The sequence below is a fragment of the Trichechus manatus genome, unplaced genomic scaffold (assembly GCF_000243295.1).
Source record: "Trichechus manatus latirostris isolate Lorelei unplaced genomic scaffold, TriManLat1.0 scaffold00071, whole genome shotgun sequence".
In the NCBI taxonomy this organism is placed as follows: Eukaryota; Metazoa; Chordata; class Mammalia; order Sirenia; family Trichechidae; genus Trichechus; species Trichechus manatus.
In genome coordinates, this window is record NW_004444007.1 from 8,149,853 (window position 1) to 8,176,745 (window position 26,893).

General features: G+C 33.9%; 1 protein-coding gene across 7 annotated transcripts in view; it reads right to left on the bottom strand.

The window, feature by feature from the left end:
* Window positions 1-26,893, bottom strand: part of TBCK (TBC1 domain containing kinase) — a 273,293-nt gene that overhangs the window by 101,905 nt on the left and 144,495 nt on the right. For all 7 annotated transcript variants that reach the window (XM_023734775.1, XM_023734773.1, XM_023734774.1 and 4 more), the window contains 2 exons: window positions 24,253-24,289; window positions 23,086-23,247 (listed from right to left, as the gene is read on the bottom strand). In XM_023734775.1, coding sequence (XP_023590543.1) covers window positions 23,086-23,247; window positions 24,253-24,289 — 199 coding nt within the window. The remainder of the gene's footprint in view (window positions 1-23,085; window positions 23,248-24,252; window positions 24,290-26,893) is intronic.

Consider the following 26,893-nt stretch of genomic DNA (forward strand, 5'->3'; position numbering starts at 1 on the left):
AAAGACCACAGCCTTCAGTATGGATTACATCTCAACATAAAGAAAACAAAAATCCTCACAACTGGACCAATAAGCAACATCATGATAAATGGAGAAAATACTGACGTTGTCAAGGATTTCATTTTACTTGGCTCCACAATCAACATCCATGGAAACAGCAGTCGAGAAATCAAAGATGTATTGCATTGGGCAAATCTGCTGCAAAAGGTCTCTTTAAAGGGTGAAAAAGCAAAGATGTCATTTTGAGGACTAAGATGCACGTGACCCAAGCCATGGTATTTTCTATTGTCTCACATGCATGAGAAAGATGCACAATGACTAAAGAAGACCAAAGAAGAATTAATGCCTTTGAATTACGGTATTGGTGAAGAATATTGAATATACCATGGAATACCAGAAGAATGAACAAATCTGTCTTGGAAGAAGTACATCCAGAATGCTCCTTAGAAGCAAGGATGGTGAGACTTCGTCTCACGTTCTCTGGACGTGTTATCACAGGGGACTAGTCCCTGTAGAAGACCCTAATGCTAGATAAAGTAGCATGTCAGTGAAAAAGAGGAAGACCCTCAATGAGATGGATTGACACAGTGGCTGCAACAATGGGCTCAAACATAGCAACAATTGTGAGGATGGACTGCGCAGTCTTTCGTTCTGTTGTACATAGGGTCACTATGAGTCATAACCAACTCAACGGCAGGTAACAACAATCCCCATCCAAAACAAACTCCATTACCAAAGAACCTATTAATAAAATAATAATCTACAGTTTACTTACATTTTACTGGATATAAAATGAAAACTAGATTTTCAAGAACTAAATTATTAATTTACTTGGGGCCATAGAAACCATTTTGGAATACACTGGCTTACACAGGAGAGTTAACAAAAATATTAAGCAATCTGACTGGAATATTTCCTTCCCCACCTAAATTTCTCATCTGTTGTAAACAACAATATAATTATTGTTCCACGCCACCTTTGAGATGATAAGATAATAAGCTCATGGTTTTCTCTGTGAGGCAAGTAGTGAGTAATTAACCAGGAGAAGAACTAAGGATAGGCAATGAGTAATTTTGTATATTCAAACCACAACAATAAAAAAATGACTTGCTTAAATGAGAGAAGGTAAGTTGAAGGGATAATGTTTTATATTTAAATTGAGTTCAGTTTTTCAAAAAGTTAAGCTTTTATTTGATGTTCATTGAGAAAGACCTATCACATGTGGAAAGAAAAAAAAAACAGTATTCTATCTGAGGATTTTATCATTGAACAGGTATCAAGATTATTATAGTTAAGAATGAGCTTCCTAGCAAGCAGAATTAAACTTCTGAAGCTAGTAGATTGAACCATTTGAAACTGCTGATATGGAGCTTTTTTTTTTTGAAGAAACTATTTTATTGTACTTTAGATGAAGGTTTACAGAACAAACTAGCTCCTCAACAGTTAGTACACGTACTGTTTTATGACATTGGTTAACACCCCATGACATGTCAATACTCTCCCTTCTCGACTCTGGGTTCCCTATTACCAGCTTTCCTGTCCCCTTCTACCTTCTAGTCCTTGCCCCTGGGCTGATGTGTTGATATGGAGCTGTTTTTGAGCTATAAAATCTATTTTTGTAAACAGATTGCATGTTTCCTGGTATAGTGAAAAGTACTGGATTTGGACTCCAAATGCCATTTACTAACTTATATGATATTGAGCAATCTGCAACCTCTACAAGTCTCAGTTATTTCAAGAGTAAAATTGAAATAACATCTACTTAATATAGTGATGTTTATATAAGATAGAAAATTTAAAAAGCTTTGTAAACTCTAAAAGTGACTTAAAGTTGTTATAACTAGAGATTATCTACATTTGTCAGATTTTTTATTCACAATCTAGCTTTTGAAGCAAGTGAGGCTTATTATACGAGATAAGGACTTTCAAACTTAAGTTTAGGTCTAAATAATATTTTTCCATGCAAATGTGACCATGCCATGTGCCACCTTACTGTTTATTTAAATGAATTGAACTAAATGTAAGTTCCCAGTATATTCAAGGTATGGTATTAAGTGCTGCAGGATAATAAAGATGAATAAATCCTGGGAGATATTAGAATTTGGGCCCACTTAAGAGTGAGAGTCCCCCTTGAGCACCTGGAGTATTTAGTTAAGGACCCAGATAAACCATCTTCTTGGATCAAGTAAAAAATCAACACAGACCTACCTTAACAAAAAATAAAACCAACTCTAAAATGACTAAAAGGATCCACTGGCTATTTAACTGTCTAATAAAGCAAAACAAATAAAAAAAAAATCCTCAACATTCTTTAAAGGAAGACAACAAAAATCTAGACATCTTATAACGCATCTTTATCAATGCGTACCATTCAATAAAAAATAACTAGATATACAAAGTAAAAAAGAAAAAAAGAAAAGTGACTCATCAAGAGAAACAGAAGTCAAAAAAAGAGCCCCTAGGATGATCCATACCTGGAATTAGCAGATAAGGACTTTAAAGTAATTGTTATACATACGTACATGGACTTAAGGGAAAAAAAAAGTCAAAGTGAATGGACAGATAGGAAATCTCAGCAGATAAATGGAAACAATAAAAAAGAAGCAAACTGAAATACTAGAATGGAAATATACATTATCTGTAGTGGACAATACAAAGGGAACTATACTGAGGCACAAGACAGTCAAATTGCTAAAACCAAAAATAAAGAGGAAACTTAAGTGTACATACAGGAATAAAGAGCATGGGTGATGGTAAATATGGTGGTAAACATAAAAGATTATATTTTGGTTCTCATAATATGTTTAAAAAGGCAATAAATTATTTAAAGCAACTATAACATTATATTATGGAGTTTGTTAAAAATGTAGATGTAAAATATATAGCAACAATACCACAAAGTACGGAAGGTAAACAAAATCATGAATTTAATGAAGTTCTTATATTTTTCGTGAAGTTGTACAATTATAAACTGTATGTATACTGTGATAAGGATGCAGATTATACTCCCTAGAGCAATGACCAAAAAAGAATACAAAAGGTAAAACTAAAAGTCAATGACATTAAGATGAACTGTTAAAAATAATGGATTAAACCCAAAGAAGTCAGAAAAGGAAGAAGAACAGAAAATAAATGGGACAACTAGAAAATGAAGCCAGACATAAGAATAATTATATTAAAGGTAAATGGACTAAATACTGCATTTAAGAGGCAGAAAATAATAGACTGGATAAACAGTGCAAGATACAGTTTTATGCTATCTAAAATAGACACATTTTAAATACAAACTCACAGAGATACTGAAAGCAAAATGACAGAAAAAATACTAAATAAAGATTAAGCATGAGAAAGCTCATGCGATTATAGTAGTATCAGACTAAACAGACTCTAAGACAAAGAATATTACTGAGGTAAAGAAGCATATTTCATGATAAAAGTTTCGATCCATCAAGATGACCTAACAATCTGAATATATATGCATTTCATAAGAGAGCTGCCAAATATAGAAACAAAAACTGACAGTAATAAGGGTAAAACAGACAAATCCACAATTACAGTTGGAGATTTTAATACCCCTTAGCAAAAAGGAGCCTTGGTGGTATAGTGGTTAATTGCTTGGCTGCTAACCAAAAGGTTGGTGGTTCAAACCCACCACTTGCTCCATGGGAGAAAGACGTGGCAGTTGGCTTCCGTAAAGATTATAGCCTTAGAAACCCTATGGAGAAGTTCTACTCTGTTATAAGGTCTATATGAGTCAGAATCAACTGGATAGCAACAGAAATGGGACCTTAAAAAACTTCAAAATAAGCATTATTATAATGTACATCTGGAACATTTACAAAAAAAAATACTAATGAAATTGATGAATCCTAGCAAGAATGAAGAAGATTAAAAAAAAATTATCTATCTGGAACAAAAGAGGGGATATCATTAAAGATGCTTCAGATATTAAAAAGATGGCAAGATAATATTATTAACAACTTTATGCCTATAAATCTGAAAATAAAGATCCAATAGACAAATTCTTTGAAAAACTCAATTTACCAACATTGACACGAGGAGAAATAGACAATTTGTATCATTCCATATCTATTAAAGAAATTAAATTCTTAATAAAAAAAGATTTACACAAAAAAGCTCCAGGTCCAGATGGTCTCATGGGCAAAATTATCACATATTTACAGAATAAACTATACCAATCTTACACAAATTTATTCAGAAGATAGAAGAACAGGTAAAAATTCTCAACTTGTCTTAAGAAGCCAGTATAACTGTCATTCGAAAATTTGAGAATGATAAGAAAAGAAAATTAAAAACCTATATGCCTCATGGACATAGACATAAAAATCCTTAACAAAATATTAGGAGAGTGTGATAGCCTGATTTCAAGATTTACTATAAAGCTACAGTAATTAAGACAATGTGGTATAGCCAGGATAGATAACAATGCAAGAGAATAGAGATCAGAAATAGACCCAGACCTCTATGGTCAATTAACTTCTGACAAAAGCTCAAAGCAATACAATTCAATGGGGAAAAAGAAGTGGAGCTGAAACAATTGGATAAACGTATGGGACAATAAATGAACCTCAACCATGCAGCTAATTCAATTACATCATAGACCAAAACATAAATATTAAAACTATAAAGCCTCTAGAAGAAAACATAGGAGAATATCTTAATGATCCTGAACTAGGCTAACATATCTTAGCAAGGAATGTAGGTGGCCTCTGGAAGTTGACAAAAAAGGAAATGGATTCTCCCCTTTTTTCCTTTATATGGAAAAAAGAAGAAGAAGAAAAAAAAAAACCTGATAAATTAAACTTCATTAAAATTAAAAGATAGTTAAGAAAATAAAAAGGCTAGCCATAGAAAAGGAAAATGTTTATCACACTTATATCTAACAAAGAACTTGTATGTAGAAAAAAACATTCCTACAATGCAATATAACACTAAATGCTGGTGAAGATGTGGAAACAAAAACAAAAGAAACTCTCATACACTGCTGGTGAAAGTGTAAAATGATACCACCACTTCAAAAAATTGTTTTCAAATTTCTTATTAAGCTGAACACACCCGTATCCTATGACTCAGCAACTGCATCTCTTGCTCTACACTGTTCATAGCAGCTTTATTCCTAAAAGTCAAAAAGTGAAAACAACTTAAATGTCCACAACAAATAGTGAATAATCAAATTATGGTAAATTTATATAATGAAGAAGCCCTGATGGTGCAGTGGTTAAAGTGCCCAGCTGCTAACCAGAAGGTCGGTGGTTTGAACCTATCAGCCACTGTGCAGGAGAAAGACGAGGTAGTCTGCTTCCGTAAAGATTATGGCCTTGGAAACCTTATGAGGCAGTTCTACTTGTCTATAGGGTTGCTATGAATTAGAATCAATTTGATGGCTGTGGGTCTGGGTTTTTTGGTTGGTTATATAATGAGATACTACTCCACAACAGGAAACCCTGGTGACATAGTGGTTAAGAGCTCATCTGCTAACGAAAAGGTCAGCCGTTCAAATCCACCACCCGCTCCTTGGAAACCCTATGGAGCAGTTCTACTCTGTCCTGTAGTGTCACTATGAGTCAGAACTGACTCAACAGCAACAGGATTCCACAACAAAAGGGCCTCCAAATAAAATAATTCTATACTTTTATTTTTTTCACAAGAGGTGTATTTTTAGGTATTGCTGTTTCTAAAAGCACTGGAACAACTCCAAATCCAGTGCATATGCCATTATTTAATTTTCCCCTTTAACTTTGACTTGCTGAGTTGTAAAAACACTGCTTAACATCTCCCACCCCCTCTTTTTTTTTTTTTTTTAACCACTTTATGGAGGTATAACTGACATACAATAAACTGCATTGATTTGAAGGGTAGAGTTTGACAAATTTTGACCTTTACCACATCAAATCATCCCTAAAAGCTTCCTCATGTTTTTTTATAACCCCTTCCTACTATTACTTCTAATTTTTTCTTTTATGAACCATGCTTTAGGTGTCCTATCTAAAAAATCTTTGCCTAATCCAAGGTAAAAGAAAGAAAGAATCCTTCCATGCTTTCCTGTAGACATTTTACAGTTTTAGCTTCATTTCAAGCAAATTTGTACATATTACGTGAGTTATGGATCAAAGTTCACTTTTTGTCCATACAGCGATCCAATTTTTTCAGAAACAGTTATTGAAAAGACTATCCTTTCTCCACTGAGTTGTCTTTCACCTTGGTTGAAAATAAGCTGACAATACGTAGTTCTACTTTTGGACTCTCCATTCTGTTCCTTTGAACCACTACACGCTGTTGTGGTTACTGTGGCTTTATAATAAGAAATTGAGGAGCCAGTTAGGTCACCTGAGGGAGCTGGGATTCAAATGAGGAGAGTTTGACTCCAGAGTACATGTTCTATCTAGTATACCACACTGCTGAGCAAACACATTTTAACGTTAGCCTATAGAAAACAAATATGAGGAAACATATACTGTTATTAAAATTCATAAAACAAATGGAAACAGACAAATGTAACTGAATTCCAAAATGAAACAATTAATTTGAGAAATTACCTGTATGACTATTTATATGGAAAAGAATTGAGAGTACCTGAAAGAAACACCTACTTCAAATTATGCTCTTCCCTTCATTGTGCTGTAGAACAGATTTTCAGTAATTGGATTAAAATAAGTTTAGAAATAAAATATTACACATCAGCCTTTCATTTTTCAGGCTGAATAATTTAAATAAAAAAAATACTAGCTTAACAACTGAGAGACTAAGATCTTCTACAGTGCTTATAGGCTTAACCAACACAATAAAATTGGTTTAGGTTCTCTGGTCTATTAGGCAAAAGGCCCATGTTAGGAGATCTGGTACATACCAAGGAAATATAAGACAGGTTCCCTGACTGAAAAAAAAAAAAAAAAAAAAAAAAAAACACTTTATTTTAATTAACTTACAAGAACAAAAACTATGATAAATGATCTTAGTGAATCACATAGTTCTCTCTGGGTAAGGTCAGCAGTGGGGATAGTAGCTGAAATCATGCCTCCAGAGAAAGTATCAGGTGAAAGTAAGGGTTATAGATATAAGGGAACAATAAATCTGAATAAGCTGAAGACATCATATTGTAGAGAAAAGAAAACTCATGTACATAAAAACAAATAAGAAGCTGAGTCATAAAAAGTAAAAAGATCATGGAGCTTATGATCATATAAAGAAGCAGATCTCTAGAACTACCTTGGCTCTTAACTCTTTTTCAGTCTCAGTTTACTGCACAAATATTTAAAAAAACATTTCTTTTTACTTGAGCTATCTTGAATAGGTCTTTATTCCTCAAAATCAAAAAGCAAAACTAAATCCATCGCTAGGAGTTATATGCAACAGAACCTCTGAGGAAGCCTGGAATGCCTGAAATTAAAGAAAGCATCAAGGTGGATTGCCGTAAGAATTCCACCATATCTTGGAAAAGAACATCATCAGTTTTTATAGTACGCAGTGGTTTAAATAATGTTACTTTTTTTTTTTAAACTTTTCCCAGTAATCATTTTTCACTTCTCTATACTATACCTTAATATCCTAGTCACACCCTAAAATCTCCTTCTCTTCTTCTGTAAGCTCATCTTCCTGTTCTCACCTCTAATGTGAGGTAACAGCTCATAAAGCTTAGTACTTAGCTCTATACTCCTCTTTGAACATACCCATTCTTTCTAAGAAATCACTGTGCTTTTCAATTTCAAGGATCATTTCTATATTTATAAACCCCAAATCAACATTTCTTACCAAACAATCAAAATATACTATGCTGAAATAGTACTGTAGAATATACAGCAACCATCACACATATAATTCAGCTTGATTCTCACAATCACCTAGTAATACTGGTAGATTTATTATTACACTCTCATTTTACATTTAAGAAACCAGAGGCCATAATGAGATTAACTTTCTCACAGAGAAAGAATCAGTGCCTAGACTTCTAAATTCCAGCTCAGAATTTATTGCATTTATAATTGGATTTCCCACTGTCACCTATCCGTAACTTATCTAAAACCAAACTCATCGTCCTCATTCTAAAACTTGTTTTCATCCACAATTTTCCATTTCTATTCATGATATCACTACCATCCTAGTAATCCAGTTTTCAAAAAAATCTTATTTAACTTGTCTATTCACTAAGTCCCTTTAATTTTTCCTTCGAAAGAATTAAAGTTGTTGAAATTGCTTCTTCTTCCTTCTCTAACATATCTTTAAACTATGCTTTTATATGCTCATATATGGATTATAGCACTATTATATCTGTAATTCTGTCTTCATTTTCTTCTTCTTCAAGTCTATCCTTACACATTACCACTAGATGAATCTTCAAATTATACATGTTATTTTTAAACTTAAAAATCTCTAACAGTTGCCTCCGCTTCTCAATCTAGGTTCCCTGTAAGTTTCTTTAAGCATATATCTAAAACTTAACTCACTATTTTTCCTAGTGCTACGTCTATCCACCCATCCTTAACTTGTTTCCGCTACCACCTCAGTTAAGATATCAGAATCTATCCATATACTTAATGTTCCATTGGATTCCAAATCCTATTAATTATACAGGGCAATTCTGAGAGGGAAGTGGAATTCCCCCACTGAATTGATTAGAAAACTAACGCACAACTAGTCAAGTGACTTACTGGAGTAAAGAGGTAATATCACATGTAATTAAGATAACCCAAGCTAAAAGTGTCAGCCACAGTTACAGGGTACCATTGGGCAATCTTTAAATGCTTAAAAAAATTATATATGAATGCTACTGGCAAGTACAAAGAAATGATAAACCAGTTATTTAAAAAAAAAACAACAACAAAAACTCATTGCTGTCGAGTCGATTCTGACTCATAGCAACCCTACAGGACAGAGCAGAACTGCCCCATACGGTTTCCAAGGAGCGGCTGGTGGATTCGAACCGCCGACCTTTTGGTTAGCAGCCATAGCCCTTAACTACTGCACCACCAGGGCTTCAAACCAGCCATAAGACTAATTATATACATATACACTTATATATATGCATACATACACTCATAGTAGGAAGTCAATAAATATTTGTGGAATGAATCAATAAATGTATTTTAGAAACACAATCTTGAGTATGTAGTTTAAGAGGGAAAGGATGGTACAATATGTTACTGGGCTCGCTCTTTAACTCATCCAGCCTTTCAAATCTAGGATATGTGTATGCAATTACTGGTACATTTTGTTAAGCATCTATCATCTCCGACACTTAATGTCTACAATGAAGTGAGAAATAAACAGGAAATGCAATAAAAATTACTGATATATGGACACTAAAACTGTTTTCCATTCTTAATACTATTGTCTTTATCATTTAGCAGCTGAGTGGGTAGATATTATGATGCACAGCAGGTGGTGTTGATAATGGTACACAGTATACCTCGGAAAAAAAGAACAATACAGAGGCTTGAAAGATTTAGTACAGGTCAGTTACAGCTATCATTTTCCCTCTTTCTTTTGACTTAATGGTGAATCAGAAACAAAACAGGAGTCTTTGATTTTTCTGGCATCTAGAACCTGTGTTCAAGTTCAATAAGGATTTTTCATATAATTGATAGATACTTGTATTGATGGATTGAAATGATTTGAATTTTTCAAGGTAATTAAAGCTAATTTCTTATAATAAAAGAAAATTCTAGTCATTCCTTCTTTGTTACATAATTTTGAATAACTACTACATAAGCACCTTGGCATATTAATCTTTTTCTTTCTCCAGTCCAGGCCACTAATTTTTTATTTTATTTATTTTGTTTTGACTCACCACACTCAGAAGGGACATATGGTAAGAAGTTATTTTCCATTATGCTGAAGATCACAATTTAAGACAGGCAGTCCATTAGATTACTTTCATTTTTGTGATAAATGTATAAGGGTATGGGGCTAGATAGCAGAGAGAGAATATACGGGACCCACAAGTATTACTAAATAATTAAAATACAAGTCACATACATAACAACACATGCTAAATGTAATTTCTAAATATGTTTTAGTCCTTGTATTCTTACTTGCACTATCCATCAGCTATATATGTGGGGAAATTTTAAACATACTTCCTGACTTTTAAAGGTTTTTGAGGTTAAATACTTTTAATGTATTTCAAAAGTGAAAATGCTCTTCAAGGCACATATAAATGTTTAGCAGTAAAACAAATATAAACAAATTCTATCACTGGTATCTTGCAGCAAAATACGTTCAATAACACTGATCTAAACTATAAGATAAATTTTGAACCACTCAAAAAAATTCTGAGAGTAGAAACTCTTATTAGCAGCTCCCCTATACAGAAGGGTCTTCCTATTAATTTCTTGAAAACTTGGGACCAGGTTTAAGATGTATTAGTACTCTATTCTCAATTTTCAAGTTAAGTAGAAAATTCAGATCGCCTCTGACCTTATTTTTCATTATAGTTCCCAGCACACGCCAAATCTTGCTTTTAACTTTATAAACTACTTACATATTATAACATTAGTGGTATGTTTCAAGAGCAACAACTAAGCCACTGTTAAAAGAATTCTTCCAGCTTCCTAGAATCATTTCGCAAATTGGGTCTCCATCAGCTTTTCTACCGGCTTTGTGTTTCTCACAAACACTTATTTCAGCTTAGAAGTCGTGTATACTAACATCTGTTTTCAAATTTCCATAAAATAATGCAGTATTTTTTCCCCAAAGAAGACTAATATAACCTAATGAGATTCTAAAAATAAATTTTCATGGAGTTTTTATTTTGGTGACTATACAACCATGTTAATAAAAACAAATTAACTACTTCCTCATTTATCCTTAATCAATTTTCAATTCACAAGAATTTAATATGCCATCTTGACATGAATATTAATATAAAATTTTTATGGGTGGGGTTGGGGGGAGAAGGGACATAACTAAAATGACCATACTTAATTTCCATTATGATCACCCTTTTGTAATTCCATGAAGATGCATTTAGAAATAGACATGCATGAACATTATGTAGCTACAGCTGAAAATGTGAATAATTAATAGATTCTCAGCTTCAGGTATAACGGCATCAATCTTACAGGTTTGACAATAAAAATCTTCACTAAGCAATTGTGTGCTTAAAGTTGCTCTACTCTTTTACCAAGTTGGTTCACCATTCTGTATGTGGCTACAAGCCAGAAAAAAGGAAGGATATATAACTATTGGGAGCAATTATGTTAAGAATCCTTCGCTTTGCCCATGATGGAGCTTCATGAAGGCAATATACAGAGATCAGGAATGTTCTACAAATATCAATATAGCATTCATATTTTGGTAACTGATGTTATTTTCAATGATACTTTAAATTTTTTTAAAAACATTGAAAAAAAATGTAACGCCTCTACAAATATATTTTTATAATAGCCCTAATGTGACCTACACAATCCTGCATGATCATTCTCTGTCTACCTTTGCAGCCACTTTCTCTTTTGCTCTCAATGCTCCAGCCATTCAGGACTTCCTAGAGTCGTTTGTTTGGGCTCTTGAGTATTTTCTTTCATCTGCCAATAATATTCTCCACTCTCTTTACTTTCCACTTGCCAATGTCACTTAATTGATTTCAGATATTACCTTAACATTATTTCCTTAGGGAAGGTTCTCTAATTCCCCCAGAATTGGTAGAGTTTCCTGTTATCAACTTCTATTGCTTTCTCACAAATTAGTAGCCTACTGGCCATAATCAGTTATATTTGGCTCAAGTTTAAAAAAAATTGAGTCTTTATTAAAATTAGATTACACATAAAGATTATGGTACCTTAACCTTTTAATTTATATTTACTCCTAAAAGAAAGCAAGAAACTGTGAATTGAAAGTCTAGTTAGTTTCTCATGTGTATAGTTAAATATCTCTAAAATACTTCTGAAACTTAGGATATGAATAGGGCTAACAGTTATAAATACTGAATAATGAAAAAAAAAATAGCAGCCCACTGTTTATTCACTGATGGTGGTGTGGACCCATCAGAGCTTGATATCATGTTTTCTTTTGCTGCATAAGCATTTCATAAAAATATTTCTGCTGCTTCAGATTAATGTAAAAAATTGCTTTAGCTAAAACTTTAAAATTGTATTATACTTCTGACCAAAATAATTAGTTTTACTTCAATTAAATTATGAAATTCAAATCCTGATGTTTTAAGATAATAAATTCTCTCAACCTATGTATTACATAAGGTGATAAAACTGAAAAATAAATTTAGAGGTCATCAAATTCTTGTGCTATTTATCCAAATACATACAGAAAAAAAAATAATTCAGTACAAACATATGCAGAACCTTTAAATGAATACATGATTTTCTTACATTTGCAATTCACTGTTTACCTTGCTTATAAAACAAAGAGTAATATTATTTGTACAAACTGCTATCAGTTAAAATTGATCATCAGACTTCAAATTTATACACACTTTTAATATCTGAGCTTATTTCAAGTTTTTACTTAGTTCGAGAATGTGGAAATTACTGAACAATATCATTGATATCACACATTCTGATGGAGATAATTTAAAAAATGACTCAAGCTGGATTCAGAAGAGGACATGGAATACGGGATATCATTGCTCTTGTCAGATGGATACCGGCCAAAAGCAGAGAATATCATAAAGATGACTATCTGCATTTTATTAAACACATGAAGGCATTCAACTTTGTGGATCATAACAAATTATGGATAACATTGTAAAGAATGGTAATTACAGAACAATTATTGGTGCTCAAGCAGAATCTGTACATGAATCAAGAAGCAGTCATCAAACAGAACGAGGGGATACTCTGTGGACCAAAACTGGAAAAGGTGTGTGGCAGAGTTGTACCCTTTCATCTTACTTATTCAATCGGTATGCTGAACAAAAAATCTGAGAAACTGGACTAGATGAAGAAGAATACAGCATCAGGATTGGATGAAGTCTCATTAACAACTTGAGACATTCAGATGACACAACCTTGCTTGCTGAAAATGACAATGACCTGAAGCACTTACTGAGGAAGGTCAAAGACTATAGTTTTCAGTATGGACTACACGTGAATGTGAAGAAAACAAAAATCCTCACAACTGGACTAATAAACAACATCATGATAAATGGAAAAGAAATTGAAGTTGTCAATGATTTCACTGTACTTGGATCAACAATCAATATGCATGGAAACAGCAATCAAAAAATCAACAAACAACATATTGAATTGGGCAAATCTGCTGCAAAAGACTTCTTGAAAGTTTTCAAAAGCGAAGATGCCACTTTGATGAGTAAAGTGTGCCTGGCTCAAGCCATAGTCTTTTCAATCACCATCTTATACACATGTGAAATCTGGATAGTGAAAAATGAAGACAGAAGAAGAGGTGCTGCATTTGAGTTGTGGTGTTGGCAAAGATACTAAATATTCTGTGGACTGTAACAGGAAAAAGCAAATCAGTTTTAGAAGAAATACAACCAGACTATTCCTTAGAAGCAAAGATGGTGAGACTTTTGACAGTTTACTTTGTACACATCATCAGGAAAGACCAGTTGCTAGAACATGACATCATGTTTGGTAAAGCAGAGGGCCAATGAAAACAAGGGAAACCTTCAATAAAGTTAAGTGACCCAAGAGCTGCAACAAAGGACTCAAAAAACACCAACAACCATGAAGACAGCCCAGGACCAGGCAGCATTTGGTTCTGTTATACAGAAGGTCACCATGAGTCAGAACCGACTTCGTGGCAACTAACAACGGTTCAAGAATGAGGTGGCAATGTAAAGAACAGGGAGGGAGAGAACTTTGAAAATATGTTGAAAATGTCACTCCTGTTCACCTACTTAAGTGGTAGATGAAGTTTTATTTTATTGGGGTTTATTCCTACCAGGCAGTGATATTGGAATAATAGTAATTAACGAATGAGTACTAAATATCACCTACAGTTATTTGATTATTGAAAGGTTACTCCAAACCTGACAAACATGACATCAACATCAACATTTATGCTGGACAATGTATTTAAGAAACATCCAGTGTAAAAGTGGATTATGGATTGAATTATGTCCCCCCAAAATGTGTGTTGCATATCCTAAACCTATATGCCTGTGGTTATAATCCTATTTGGGAATGGGTTGTCTTTGTTATGCCAATAAGAAAGGATTAGGGTACGGGGTGTCTTGAGTTGATCTCTTTTGAGCTATAAAAGGGATTAAACAACGGAGCAGAGCAGAGATGGGGTAAGACAGATACCAAGACACATGGAGATCTCCAAGGAACCAGGAAGCAGAAGCTGAAGAGACAAAGATCTTCCTCCAGAGCTGACAGAAAAAAGTGTTCCCCTAGGGCCAGTGCTCTGAATTCAGACTTGTAGACATGACAGCAATGGGTTTTAAACTGTGAGAAAATAAATTCCTGTGCATTGGAGCCATTTACTTGTGTTATTTCTGTTATACCAGCACTAAATAACTAAGACAAGGTGTATGACCCTGAATTATTTTGTGCTGTTTGCCAATCATGCACCAGGAGTCCTGGTGGCACAGTGGTTAAGAGCTACGGCTACTAACCAAAAGGTTGGCAGTTCAAATCCACTAGCTGCTCCTTGGAAATCCTATAGGGCAGTTCTACTCCATCCTATGGGGTCGCTATGGGTCAGAATTGACTCAAGGGCAATGAGTTTTTGCCAATCATGCACTCCTATTCTGAAAGTTACAGATGCCATAAACCATGTGTATGTACTCATACTATCACACAGAAACACTCAGAAATCAACCGTTTGCAATTTGCTAGAGTGATTATTCTCAGGAGACTAAATAAAGGTTTAGTTATGGTGTTAGGAATTCATTCTATCCCTGTGGATGAAATATACCACCAATTTGACAGAGGTTATGCCAAAAAGAGAAGTTAAAAAGTCTTCTGCTCCTATCTGAACATTATTCCATTTCTTGGTTAAATTATCACCTAAATAATATATTCTATACCCGAATTCTCCTATTTTTTTCTGTATATTTCTTTTCTCTACATTTTATTTTTTAACAGTTATAAATAGGGTTGTCAGATTTAGCAAATAAACTGAAGGGCATCCAATAAAATTTAAATTTCAGGTGAAAGAACAAATATTTGAACATACTTATATTTAAAAAACATTCATTGTTTATCTGAAATTCAAGTTTACTGGGGTGTTGTGGTTTTATCTGGCAACCTTACTTATAATATGACTCATACTATAATGGCATGCTGTATAAGGCAAATCTTGGACAACATCAATGTTAAGATTTAACAGATTTTAGACATATGTGTACACTAGGGAGCAGCTTAATATTGCTCTCTGATATAAATACAAAGAAAGAAAATAGTCTGAGTCTGGTTTTGCCAGAAATGTATTTCAGGTCCATGACAACTCACAATCAAGAATAACACGTACTGCCCTTCTGCCTCCCAACCCCACCCAGAGATCATCAAAAGTACCTCAAAAATACACATAATTTCATAAATAGAATTGAATTTCCTCTTTCACTCTCTCATCCTCAACAGTTGCCCAGCTCCACTCTGGAGATAAGCAGGAAAATAATAAGCTGTAGCTTTGAAGAGTTTGCATAATTTAGTACTTTGATTTATTTCTTAGTTTTTATGACTTGACTCATTTTGTTTCAGTACCAACATATTTGCATGTCATTTGAAAAAAATGACCTAGATTTCCTATTATAGGTCTTAGGTAACTGGGCACGTAACTTTTTCTAAGAAAACATGTTCCTTTCATGAAATATTCCATGCTACACTAAATAATGAGAAAGACTATTATACAAGTGCTTTAAGTCAGTATAGATAAGTACCTTTACCTAGCCACCTAAAAATAAAAATATTTTCGAGGAATCAGTGAATTGCTACATAACAGTGCAATGCTATCAATATTTTTCATATTTGTACTGAAAATTAAATTCTATTGTAAAGTAGCTAGGTAATAATGAAATGTTTTTAATTTACAAATTTTCTTTAAATTAAGCTTCTTTAGTAAAACATAATACAACTATGATCTTTCAGTCAAATGCCAATTTTTTCCTGCTAACAGGATTCGAAACTTGTCATATGCCAAAGTCTCTTTAGTATAGTCAGTATTTCCTTCTAAAGTAGTTTATATATACATATGTATATATATATATATATAAATATAAACTATTTTATATATACACACACATAAATATTTCTTTCTCTTAAGGTTAAAATCACTATTTTTATCTCTGAGAATAAGTTAAGGGTTCTTCCATATAGATTTCTCAATTCCTTTCCACAGGCTCTCTGAGAAAAACTTCTTACCTGCCTCTAAATAGTCTTGTCTTTGAAGATGCTTAGAGATCCAAAGATATTAATTGCAAGGTTAATTTCAACCATACAGAATGACAGCAGTATGTTGAATTAATTTTTAAATACACAAAAAAGGAAATGTACCAATAAAAAAGCATTTAAGTACCTCAGATGCCACCAATTCACATTAAAATAATAACTTTTTTGATTTTATTCAAATATCATATTTATCTTGAAAATTGCTTAGATGTGTTCTCAAAATAAATCATGAAAATGGACACTATAGCAGAATGATGTCAGAGAGCTACAGCAGAATGAACGTTGACAAACTGCAAGCTGTAAATGGTTTAAATGGTGGTAACCATGGAAACTGTTCTCTTAACATCAGTGGCCAATATCCAGCATTAGATGGTGCTATGAAAAACCTAATATCTGTCTCAAAATACTCAGCCTCTATTTTCAGAGTGTATGAGCAATGCCAAATGTACTGCTCTCATAGGTATTTCCTCTAGTACTAAAATGGCACAATTCCAAGACATGTCAAGAACTTTCAGCAGAATTTTCTAGCACCACTTGTACTTCCTTGGAATGTAACATCATACTACATCATCTACTACAAGGCAGTAGAAGTTGGGAACAACTTTTGGCAGAAATAATTATGCTTTTATACTGAATTCTCTCTTCAAGAATTAAAGGGTTAGTACAAAGTGAAGGAAAGGAGAGGGACTAATATAGATTGAATGTTTACTCAATATTAGATGCTGTACGCTCTTTAAAAAAGTAGTTATGCCTACCCTGTGCCAGGAACATTATGTATATTATCTTTAGTGCTGACAACAACACTAAGGCACAGATTATTATCTTCATTTTACTGAAACCTCATAATGTATAGCATTCTCTTTCCAGTGAGATTAAACAACTTGTCCAAGTTCGCGCAGCTATTACATGCCACAGTTGGGATGTAAACTAAAGCCTATCTCACTTTACAGACCATGCTCTTCCAGAAGCAGCACTAGACTGAGTGTTTCCTAATTCACACAACTATTGAGTGGTAGAGCTAGGATTCAAACCCATGTCAGTCTGACTCCAAAGTCTGTGCACTCTATTCACTATACTATGCTGTTTCTGAGCAACGAAAAGAGATATTCTTCTTGGTCATAATATACACTTAACATTGAAAATTTATTTGCCTTCTTAGGCAATTCTTTATTAGCTTTTGCTAACAAGTAAATATGACTGATACTTAACTTCAGTAGTTTATAGGATGAACCAAATGTGGTGATTATTGCATTTATAGTGCCAGTAGGAAAGCATGTCACGATAGAAGGGAAAAGTGAAAAAAAGTATAATAATAGTAATAATTATATTAATAATAATAATCACTAACATAGCACTTGCTCTTTGCCAAGCCGCACTCTAAGTTCTTTAGTTATACTAAGTTATTTATTAAGACAACAAACAAACTTATGAGGTAGGTAGTATTATTATTCTCATATAATCAGAGATAAAGAAACAGATAAAAAGAGGTTATGTCATTTCTCTAAGGTCACACAGCTGTAAATGGCAAAGCTAGGATCTGAATCCATAATCCATGTTCTTAACAACTGGGCTATTGGGTCTCTTTCTGTAGAAAGATTTCGAAGGATTATTTTTTTGAAACAAAAAAAAAGCAAACTCATCCTGTTCACAAGATTACCAACTAGGTACATTTCCATTACGTTATTTGTCAATAGATGTCTTGAACAGTGGCTTTTCCAATCTGCTTAGAAAGTATTTATTTGAGTGTCTGCTTTCAAGTCTTTTGGGTATCTACCTTGGATTCACTTTTTAAGACTTGTTCCATGACCACTTCCCAGTTCCTCAGCAGACTGAATTGGCTGGGAGGATGGGGATGCACAGCTGGGAGGATGGGGAACAGAATGATGAAAAAAACACCCCAAATAGATGTACTTTGATTAAAAACAAAACAAAACACGGGTGTAATTAAGGGCACAGGCGACTGTCTGCGTTTAAACTCTTTTTGTTTTAAACCAAAAAAGTCATGTTTTTCCATTCCCTTTGAGAACGGAACAAGACAAGGATGTCCTTTATCACCACTCCTATTTAATACTGTGCTGGAAGTCCTAGTGAGAGCAATAAGGCAAGAAAAAGAAATAAAGGGCATCCAAATTGGTAATGAAGAAGTAAAGCTGTCCCTATTTGTGGATGATATGATAACTATACACAGAAAGCCCAAAAGAATCTGTGAGAAAATTACTGGAACTAATACATTCAGCAGAGAAGCAGGATATAAGATAAACATACAAAAATCAGTTGGATTCCTATACACCAATAAAGAGAATGATGAAAAGGAAAACAATATAATTTATAATAGCCCCTAAAAAAATAAAATATTTAGGAATAAATCTAACCATGGATGTAAAAGACCTATACAAAGAAAACTACAAAACACTACTGCAAGAAACCAAAAGACATCTACATAAATGGAAAAACATACCATGCTCATGGATAGGTAGACTCAACATTGTGAAAATGACAATTCTACCCAAAGCAATTTACAAATACAATGCAATCCTGATCCAAATACCAACAACATTCTTTAAAGAGATGGAAAAACTAATCATTAACTTTATATGGAAAGGGAAGAGGACCTGGATAAGTAAAGCACTACTGAAGAAGAAAAATAAAGTAGGAAGACTCGCGCTAACCGACCTCAGAACCTACTATACAGCTACAGTAGTCAAAACAGCCTAGTACTGGTACAATGACAGTTACATTGACCAATGGAACAGAATTGAGAACCAGATGTGAATCTATCTACCTATGGTCACTTGACCTTCGACAAAGGCCCAAAGTCCATCAAATGGGGAAAAGACAGTCTTTTTAACAAACGGTGCTGGCAAAACTGGATGTCCATCCGCAAAAAAATGAAACAGGACCCATACCTCACACCATACACAAAAACTAATTCAAAATGGATCAAAAACCTAAAAATAAAACCAAAAACTATAAAGATCTTAGAAGAAAAAATAGGATCAATGCTAGAGGCCCTAAAACATGGCATTAACAGGATACAAACCATAACTAACAACACACAAACTCTAGAAGATAAGCTAGGTAACTGGGATCTTCTAAAAATTAAACACTTATGCTCATCAAAAGACTACACCAAAAGAGTAGAAAGAAAACCTACAGACTGGAAAAATTTTTTTGGTTATGACAAATCCGACAAAGGCCTAATCTCTAAAATCTACAGGAAAATCTAACACCTCTAAAACAAAAAGACAAATAATCCAATTAAAAAATGGTCAAAGGAAATGAACAGATACTTCACCAAAAAAGACATTCAAGAGGCCAAAAGACACATGAGGAATTGCTTGCAATCACTAGCCATTAGAGAAATGTAAATCAAAACCACAATGAGATACCATCTCACCCTGGCATTACTGGCACAAATCAAAAAAACCAGAAAATAACTAATGTTGGAGAGGCTGCGGGGAGACTGGAAGTCTTATGCACTGCTGGTAGGAATCAAAATGGTACAACCATTTTGGAAAATGATATGGTGCTTACTTAGATAGCTAGAAATAGAAATGCCATATGATCCAGCAATCCCACTCCTAGGAATATATCCTAGAGAAATAAGAGACATCACAAATAGACATATGCACACCCATGTTCACTGCAGCATTGTTCACAATAGCGAAAAGATGGAAACAACCTAGATGCCCATCAGCAGATGAATGGATAAACAAGCTATGGCACATATACACAATGGAGTACTGCACAACGAAAAAGAACAATGATGAATCTGCAAAGCATCTCACAACATGGATGAATCTGGAGGGCATTATGCTGAGTGAAATAAGTCCATCACAAAAGGACAAATATTGTATGAGACCACAACTATAAAAACTCATTAAAAGGTTTACACATAAAAAGAAACAATATTTGATGGTTATGAGGGAAGGGAGGGGTAGGGATGGAAAAACACTAAATAGACAATAGATAAGTGGTAACTTTGGTATAGGGTAAAACAGTATACAATACTGGGGAAGCCAGCACAACTTGTACAAGGCAAGGTCATGGAAGCTCCATAGATACATCCAAACACCCTGAGGGACTGAATTACTGCGCTAAGGGCTGTGGGGACCATGGTCTCTGGGGACATCTAACTCAATTGGCATAACACAGTTTATAAAGAAAATGTTCTACATTCTACTCTGGTGAGTAGTATCTAAGGTCTTAAAAGACTGTGAGCGGCCATCTAAGATACTCCACTGGTCTCACCCCTTCAGGAGCAAAGGAGAATGAAGAAAACTAGAGACACGAGGGAAAGATTAGTTCAAAGGACTCATGGACCACAACTACTACAGCCTCCACCAGACTGAGTCCAGTACAACTAGATGGTGCCCGGCTACACCACTAACTGCTCTGACAGGGATCACAGTAGAGGGTCCCAGACAGAGCTGGAGAAAAATGTAGAACAAAATTCTAACTCACAAAAAAAGACCAGACTTACTGGTCTAACAGAGACTGGAGAAACCCCGAGAGTGTTGTCCCCGGAAACTCTTTTAGCTCAGTAATGAAATCACTCCTGAGGTTCACCCTCTAGCCAAAGTTTAGACAGGCCCATAAAATGAAATGAGACTAAAGAGACACAACAGCCCAGGGGCAAGGGCTAGAAGGCAGGAGGGGATAGGAAAGCTGGTAATAGGGAACCCAAGGTCAGGAAGGGAGAGTGTTGACATGTCGTGGGGTTGTTAACCAATGTCATAAAACAATATGTGTACTGCTTAATTAGAAACTAGTTTGTTCTGTAAACCTTCACCTAAAGTACAATTAAAAGAAAAAAAGAAAGTCATGTTTTTCTTATAAACTTTTTTCTTCTCCAATGGGAATATTTACAGTGACCAAGTAAATGATGAGCCAAAATAATGGCACTAAGGATCAAAGTAATTCACATCAATTAAAGACATATTATTTTCAAAAGTAAATAAAGTTTACTTTCTCAAATAGTTTTAACAAACATATATTCTTACTTTGTGATTTCAGAAATAACATATTTGTTTAATGGACAGTAGAGCTACTACTAATATAGTTTATATGAAAACAGATTTCTTCATCAGCGCTTAATTGGAGCATTTAAATGTATGAAACTGGAAAGGCATTAAATTTGCTTGACATGAAAATGCACAATCAGCATTCCAAAAAAAAAAAAAAATTTTTTTTTTAGAAGTGATTGGAAAAATTCCCTTAATTCTAATCAATCATCCTCTATTTACTTTGGCAAGCTGGGAATGATAGATAAACATCTGTAGGGTACAGACAGTCTTCTTAGTTTGTGAAACTAGCTTCTTTGTTATAGTTCAAAACCAAAAGGGGAAAAGAAATGTCAGCTTAATTTTCATAAAGAATCTCCCAGAAAAAAATAATGTAAGAAAAAACTACTACTTCTTCATATAAAAAAATTACTTATCTTAGTTCTCAGTTTGATTAGTTAGAAAGCTGATGGCAATACTTTTAATTTTGGTGGGTAGTGGAAGAGGGACAAGAAATTTTAAGTAAATACAAGACAATTTTTGTTACTATTTTCCCAAAAAGGATTTTCAACAACAGAGAGATGGTGGAGTATCAGGTGCAGATGATCCACTAAAAATAAAAATCAGGTTAGGCAACAGACCTCTTATTCTTCTTGAGAGTACTTAATAAATATATAATCCTGAAGTACTTTTCTTTTGTTCTTTGCTTGTATTCAGGCAAATATATCTTTTGTATAATTTTAAGTGTGTTTATTATTAGCAGTCACTTATGCCTGTCTGAAAATACGGGGAACAGCAATAGAATCAGAAGGGATGAAGCCAAAAAAGTAATGTGAGTAAAGCACTATTTTTAAACCTAAAAAAATTTTAGTTTCTGTAAAACAATATAGTTTATTCTTCCACAGATTTTATTACATCCTAGGTAATTATGTTAAGCTTTATCTTTTTAACTATAGCATCAAACCTTAGACTATACTTATTATCCATATTCTTACACTTCAGCATTCAACTCCTAAATTTACCAGCTCCTGCCCTGTGAATACCCTATATAGCTTAATTTACCATCCTGCATTGCATGATGCAGAATTTCCCTGGAGTGTGATTTGCTCTCCTAAGAGGACAGTATTTCCTTATTTCCATAGCAAGCAGCTATGGCCAGGAAGGGGCAAAGTTTCATGCGAGCTACATTTTTGTATAACCATTTGCTGTTACTAGTTACCGTCAAGCTGAATCTGACTCATGGTGACCCCAAGTGTGCAGAGTAGACTTGCTCCACAGGGTTTTGAAGGCTGCAACCTTTCAGAAGCAGATTGCCAGGCCTTACTTCTGAGGTGTCTCTGGGTGGGTTTGAATCACCAAACTTTTGGTCAGTAGTCCACAGATTCTCCAACACCTTCCCAGAGACCTTCATAAGCTGAAGATAAAGGGGCCTTCCTAAGCAAAATGCTAAAGAAGGTAAATATGTGACTGTCCCCAGGCATTTGTTTCTGTGCTCTTTTACCCTTTGGGTAGCATCACTTTCCCTGTGAGATGAAACTAAACCACAACAAACTAGTATGACCCAGTTTTGTATCTACAGTGCTGGGCCAGTTAAAAAGGCAGTATGCAAAGGAGAGAATCCAGAGAGGGATGATAAGATCCAAGCAGAAGAGATTCTGGAGGGGCGGATCATTATCTCTTGCAAAGGCTTTAAGAATGTCTCATTACTTTACAGTCAAATTTCATTTAATGATTCTATTTATTTAGAGATATACCTGGTAAATCAGAGAAGAGAAGAATGCACTCGTTAAAGCCATTAGCCAAAAGCCGGTCCCGCAGCTGCTGAAGAATTGCTACTCCGATACAGAATGGGAAAGAGGAATTCCCAAGTAGTAAGGTATCCCAGAGGTGAAAGATTTTGTGCAGTGGAAATACATCTGAAAAATGACAAAACAAATTAATCAGCTAAATAAAAATAAAATTAAAAAGATAAAAATTGGAACAATAACAACATGTTTTACTAGACACATCGCTATTACCTTATGATCAAAACTATTATTGAAGAACAAATAATACCATACTGTTTCTATAAAATATTTGTCTTTCTAGAAATTTATTGCTTCCTAAGGCATCTTAAAGAATAATCAGACTGGCCAAATAGATGACATTTTCTAACTTCAGTATCAATCTTGGCATAGTTGGGCCATTCATTATATTTCTCCCCAAAATTTTTCAGGTTATATTATCTTCACAAGTCTACTTTCCTAGATGAACTTTAATATTGCTTTAGGCTCAGTATTATTAAATTTTCATTATACACTCTAAAAAATTGCTTTATTAGATTCCCATCAAAAAGTTCTATTGACAATTTTCTATTTTTTTGGCAACTTTTTTTTTTTCACCTGACAATTACACTGTAGATATCTTTCTAGGCCAATTCATATAGATCTACTTCAAATACTATATCTCATTTATCATATGTACATATTTAAGCAAGGATGTCTACTATAACTATATTAATATTTGTACTGAATAAAGTATTGCATGTTTACAAAAATCTGCTTACTTTCTAGGGGATCCTAGTTTAGAAAATAACAAAAGAATTAGTTATGAAAGACTCTCTAAAAATTAAGACTCATTTGCTGGAAAAGTTTATCTCCAAAACTTTATGTAAATACTATAGTAAATATTAATTTCTTTTTCAATAGAAAGCAGAGATTATATGAATGTCATGACATACAGGTTTTCATCCTATAAAATTCCCTTTTTGATTTTCAGAGGTCAGAATAATTGGCATTCTTTTTTACCCAAATCTATATGTTGGAATTACGTAAAGATGCTTATCAAGTCTGCTAATATTATTGTAAATATAATATACTGGGGCAGAATGGAGCTGTCTTTTTGCTAATAAAATATTAAAAGGGAAGGAAAATGATACTTACGGGTAAACATAGTTAGAAACCAAGGGATGGCATAAAGCTATGAGTGGAAAAAGAAAGGGACACAGGGGATGGATAAAGAGAAAATAAAAAAGATAATTAGAACGATTACCAGTAAACTGAATGTTGAACAAAAAAGTTCAACTTTCTATTTTACTCCATGAATAAAAAGAATGTAGATAATTATAGTTATTATCACAAATACTATATTATATAACGGTATCTATCGACATTATAAATGTTGTAGATGACCCTTGTGCCAGGATTTATTCTACAGAATGTCTTTATTTCTCTAAAGGCTACACTCAAGATCATGGCTAATCCAAATGCAATACCAACATGTTAATATTAAGGGCGTACTTTTCAGGTTGTATTTAAAAAAAAAAAAAAGTCCTCATCTGTGTTGAGGTACTCTTACTGAGTATTTTTTAGATTTATGAGACATTTGAAAAATGTTCAAAATGTCTCACAAAAAGATGTTATGAAGCATTATGCTTTCTGTTATCACTTTCTAAGTTAACAGGAGACTTTATAACAGACTAAAAGCAATAAGATCTAGGAATAGAATCATCTGGTTCTTTAGCTCAATGACAAATTTATTTTCCTAAGTTTACTGCATGGGAAATATGTGTGTGTGTGAGTGTGCATATATTCATACATATTTTCAATTAATTTTGAGATTCTGAAAGTGAAAAATCATTCTTAATTTCTAAAAATAAAATCTTTGTTGGTAGCAAGTATCAAAAATCAATAGTAATTTATAGAAATACTTGAAAAGCACCAATTTTACTCTTTGAGTTAATACAGTTTGCTATTAAACGAATTTTGTACCACCTATATGGCTTAAATAAATATTATCTCAGCACCTATCAATTATGAATTTATGTGTAGGGATGCATTTTGTCTTTGCATCATGCACAACTGAGTATTAATGCTATCAACATGCCATTCAAGAACGATATAAGTATAAACATACAGTACATTAAAAAAATCTAAGTAATGTATGTGAAATAAAGTCCAATGCTCTCTATAATATCATCATTTATATATGTTGACACACAAACAGTTCTTTCTAGTGACATTATAAATGGGAAAAGTGAAAATAGAAAGGTATGTGTTTTCACTATGAAGACCATGGGTTGTAGAAAACAATAAAGCATAAAATACGAACTCTTTAGACTAATTTAAAAATAAATCAGCAGAGATTTGCTTCATCACTATGATTAATCTTTTCTTCCTTTTAAGGACGTAACATCAATCATATCATCCTCTACTCATCGGATCAAAGCCAATTATTTGTCTTCAGGAATCTTTTCAGAATTTCTTCAACAACTAGCTCACAGTCTCCTTTTCCATATTAATTTCTGCAATTATTAACTTCATCAGTCTCTACAGAGAAATTCTGCTTCTGACCAAGATAAATAACAGGGATAGGGATTTACCCTCCCACTTGAAACACCTAAAAAAAAAGTCAGACAGAATATATGAAACTATTTGCAGATTTTAGACCTGAGGCAGCAAAGACAGTAATGCCTGAGAGGAGGAAAACAATCATCCAGTTTACTATGTGAAATCAGTTCCCAGGACTCAGCACAGGAAGGAAGGAACCAGGTAGAGCATGGTGGCCACCATGAGGTGAAGAGGTAGAGTTGGGAGTCTGGGGAGGCCATATTGGCTAGAATTAGCTGGTACAGCACTGGAGAGGAAAAGAGCTATCCAAAGAGAAAGCTCCAGAGATCTGGAGACGGTTCCCCTTGAATCTTTGCTGAGCACTGAAGATCGCATATATCTGAGGAAACTACACAAAGCTAGGGAAGAAAATAAATAAATAAAAACACACACACACACACACACGTATACACACACACACATCTGAAAGGATCAGAGGGAAAAATTATCAGGGCTTATATAATGCAGGAAAAAATGTCTCCAGATATTGCCAAATATTCCCTGGGAAGCAAAATTCTCCCTGGTAGAGGAATACTGTATAAATTCTAAAGAAACCACTAAGAAAACACAGCAAAGAGTTATAGCTAATATACCAACAAAGACAATAAAAGAGAATCACAGGAAAAAAAAAAAAAAAAACTTGGTTAATCCAAAGGGGAAAATAAAAACAAATTGCCATAGAGTAATTCCGACTCATGGTAACTCCATATGTGTCAGAGCAGAACTGTGCTCCATAGGGTTTGCAGAGAAAAAGGACAAAAAAAACAAAGAACTGATAGGAAATGCAGAACAAAAATATCAAGATGTCGGATTTAAAACTAACCATATCAATAATCACAACAATGTCAATGCTCTAAACACAATTAAAAGACAGAGATTGTCAGATTGGTTAAAAAGCAAGAAACTACTATATGCTGCCTGCAAGAAATTCACTTTAAATATAAAGATACAAATAGGTAAAATGCTAAAGAACTGAAAAGATAAACCATGCTAACACAAATCAAAAGAAAGCTGGAGTGGCTACAAAATAGATTTCAATGCAAAGATATTACTAGGGATAAAACCTGTTGCCATCGAGTCGATTCTGACTCATAGTGACCCTACAGGACAGAGTAGAACTGCCCCACAGTTTCCTTTTGGTTAGCAGCTGATCTCTTAACCACTGCACAACCAGGGCTCCCGGGATAAATAAAGT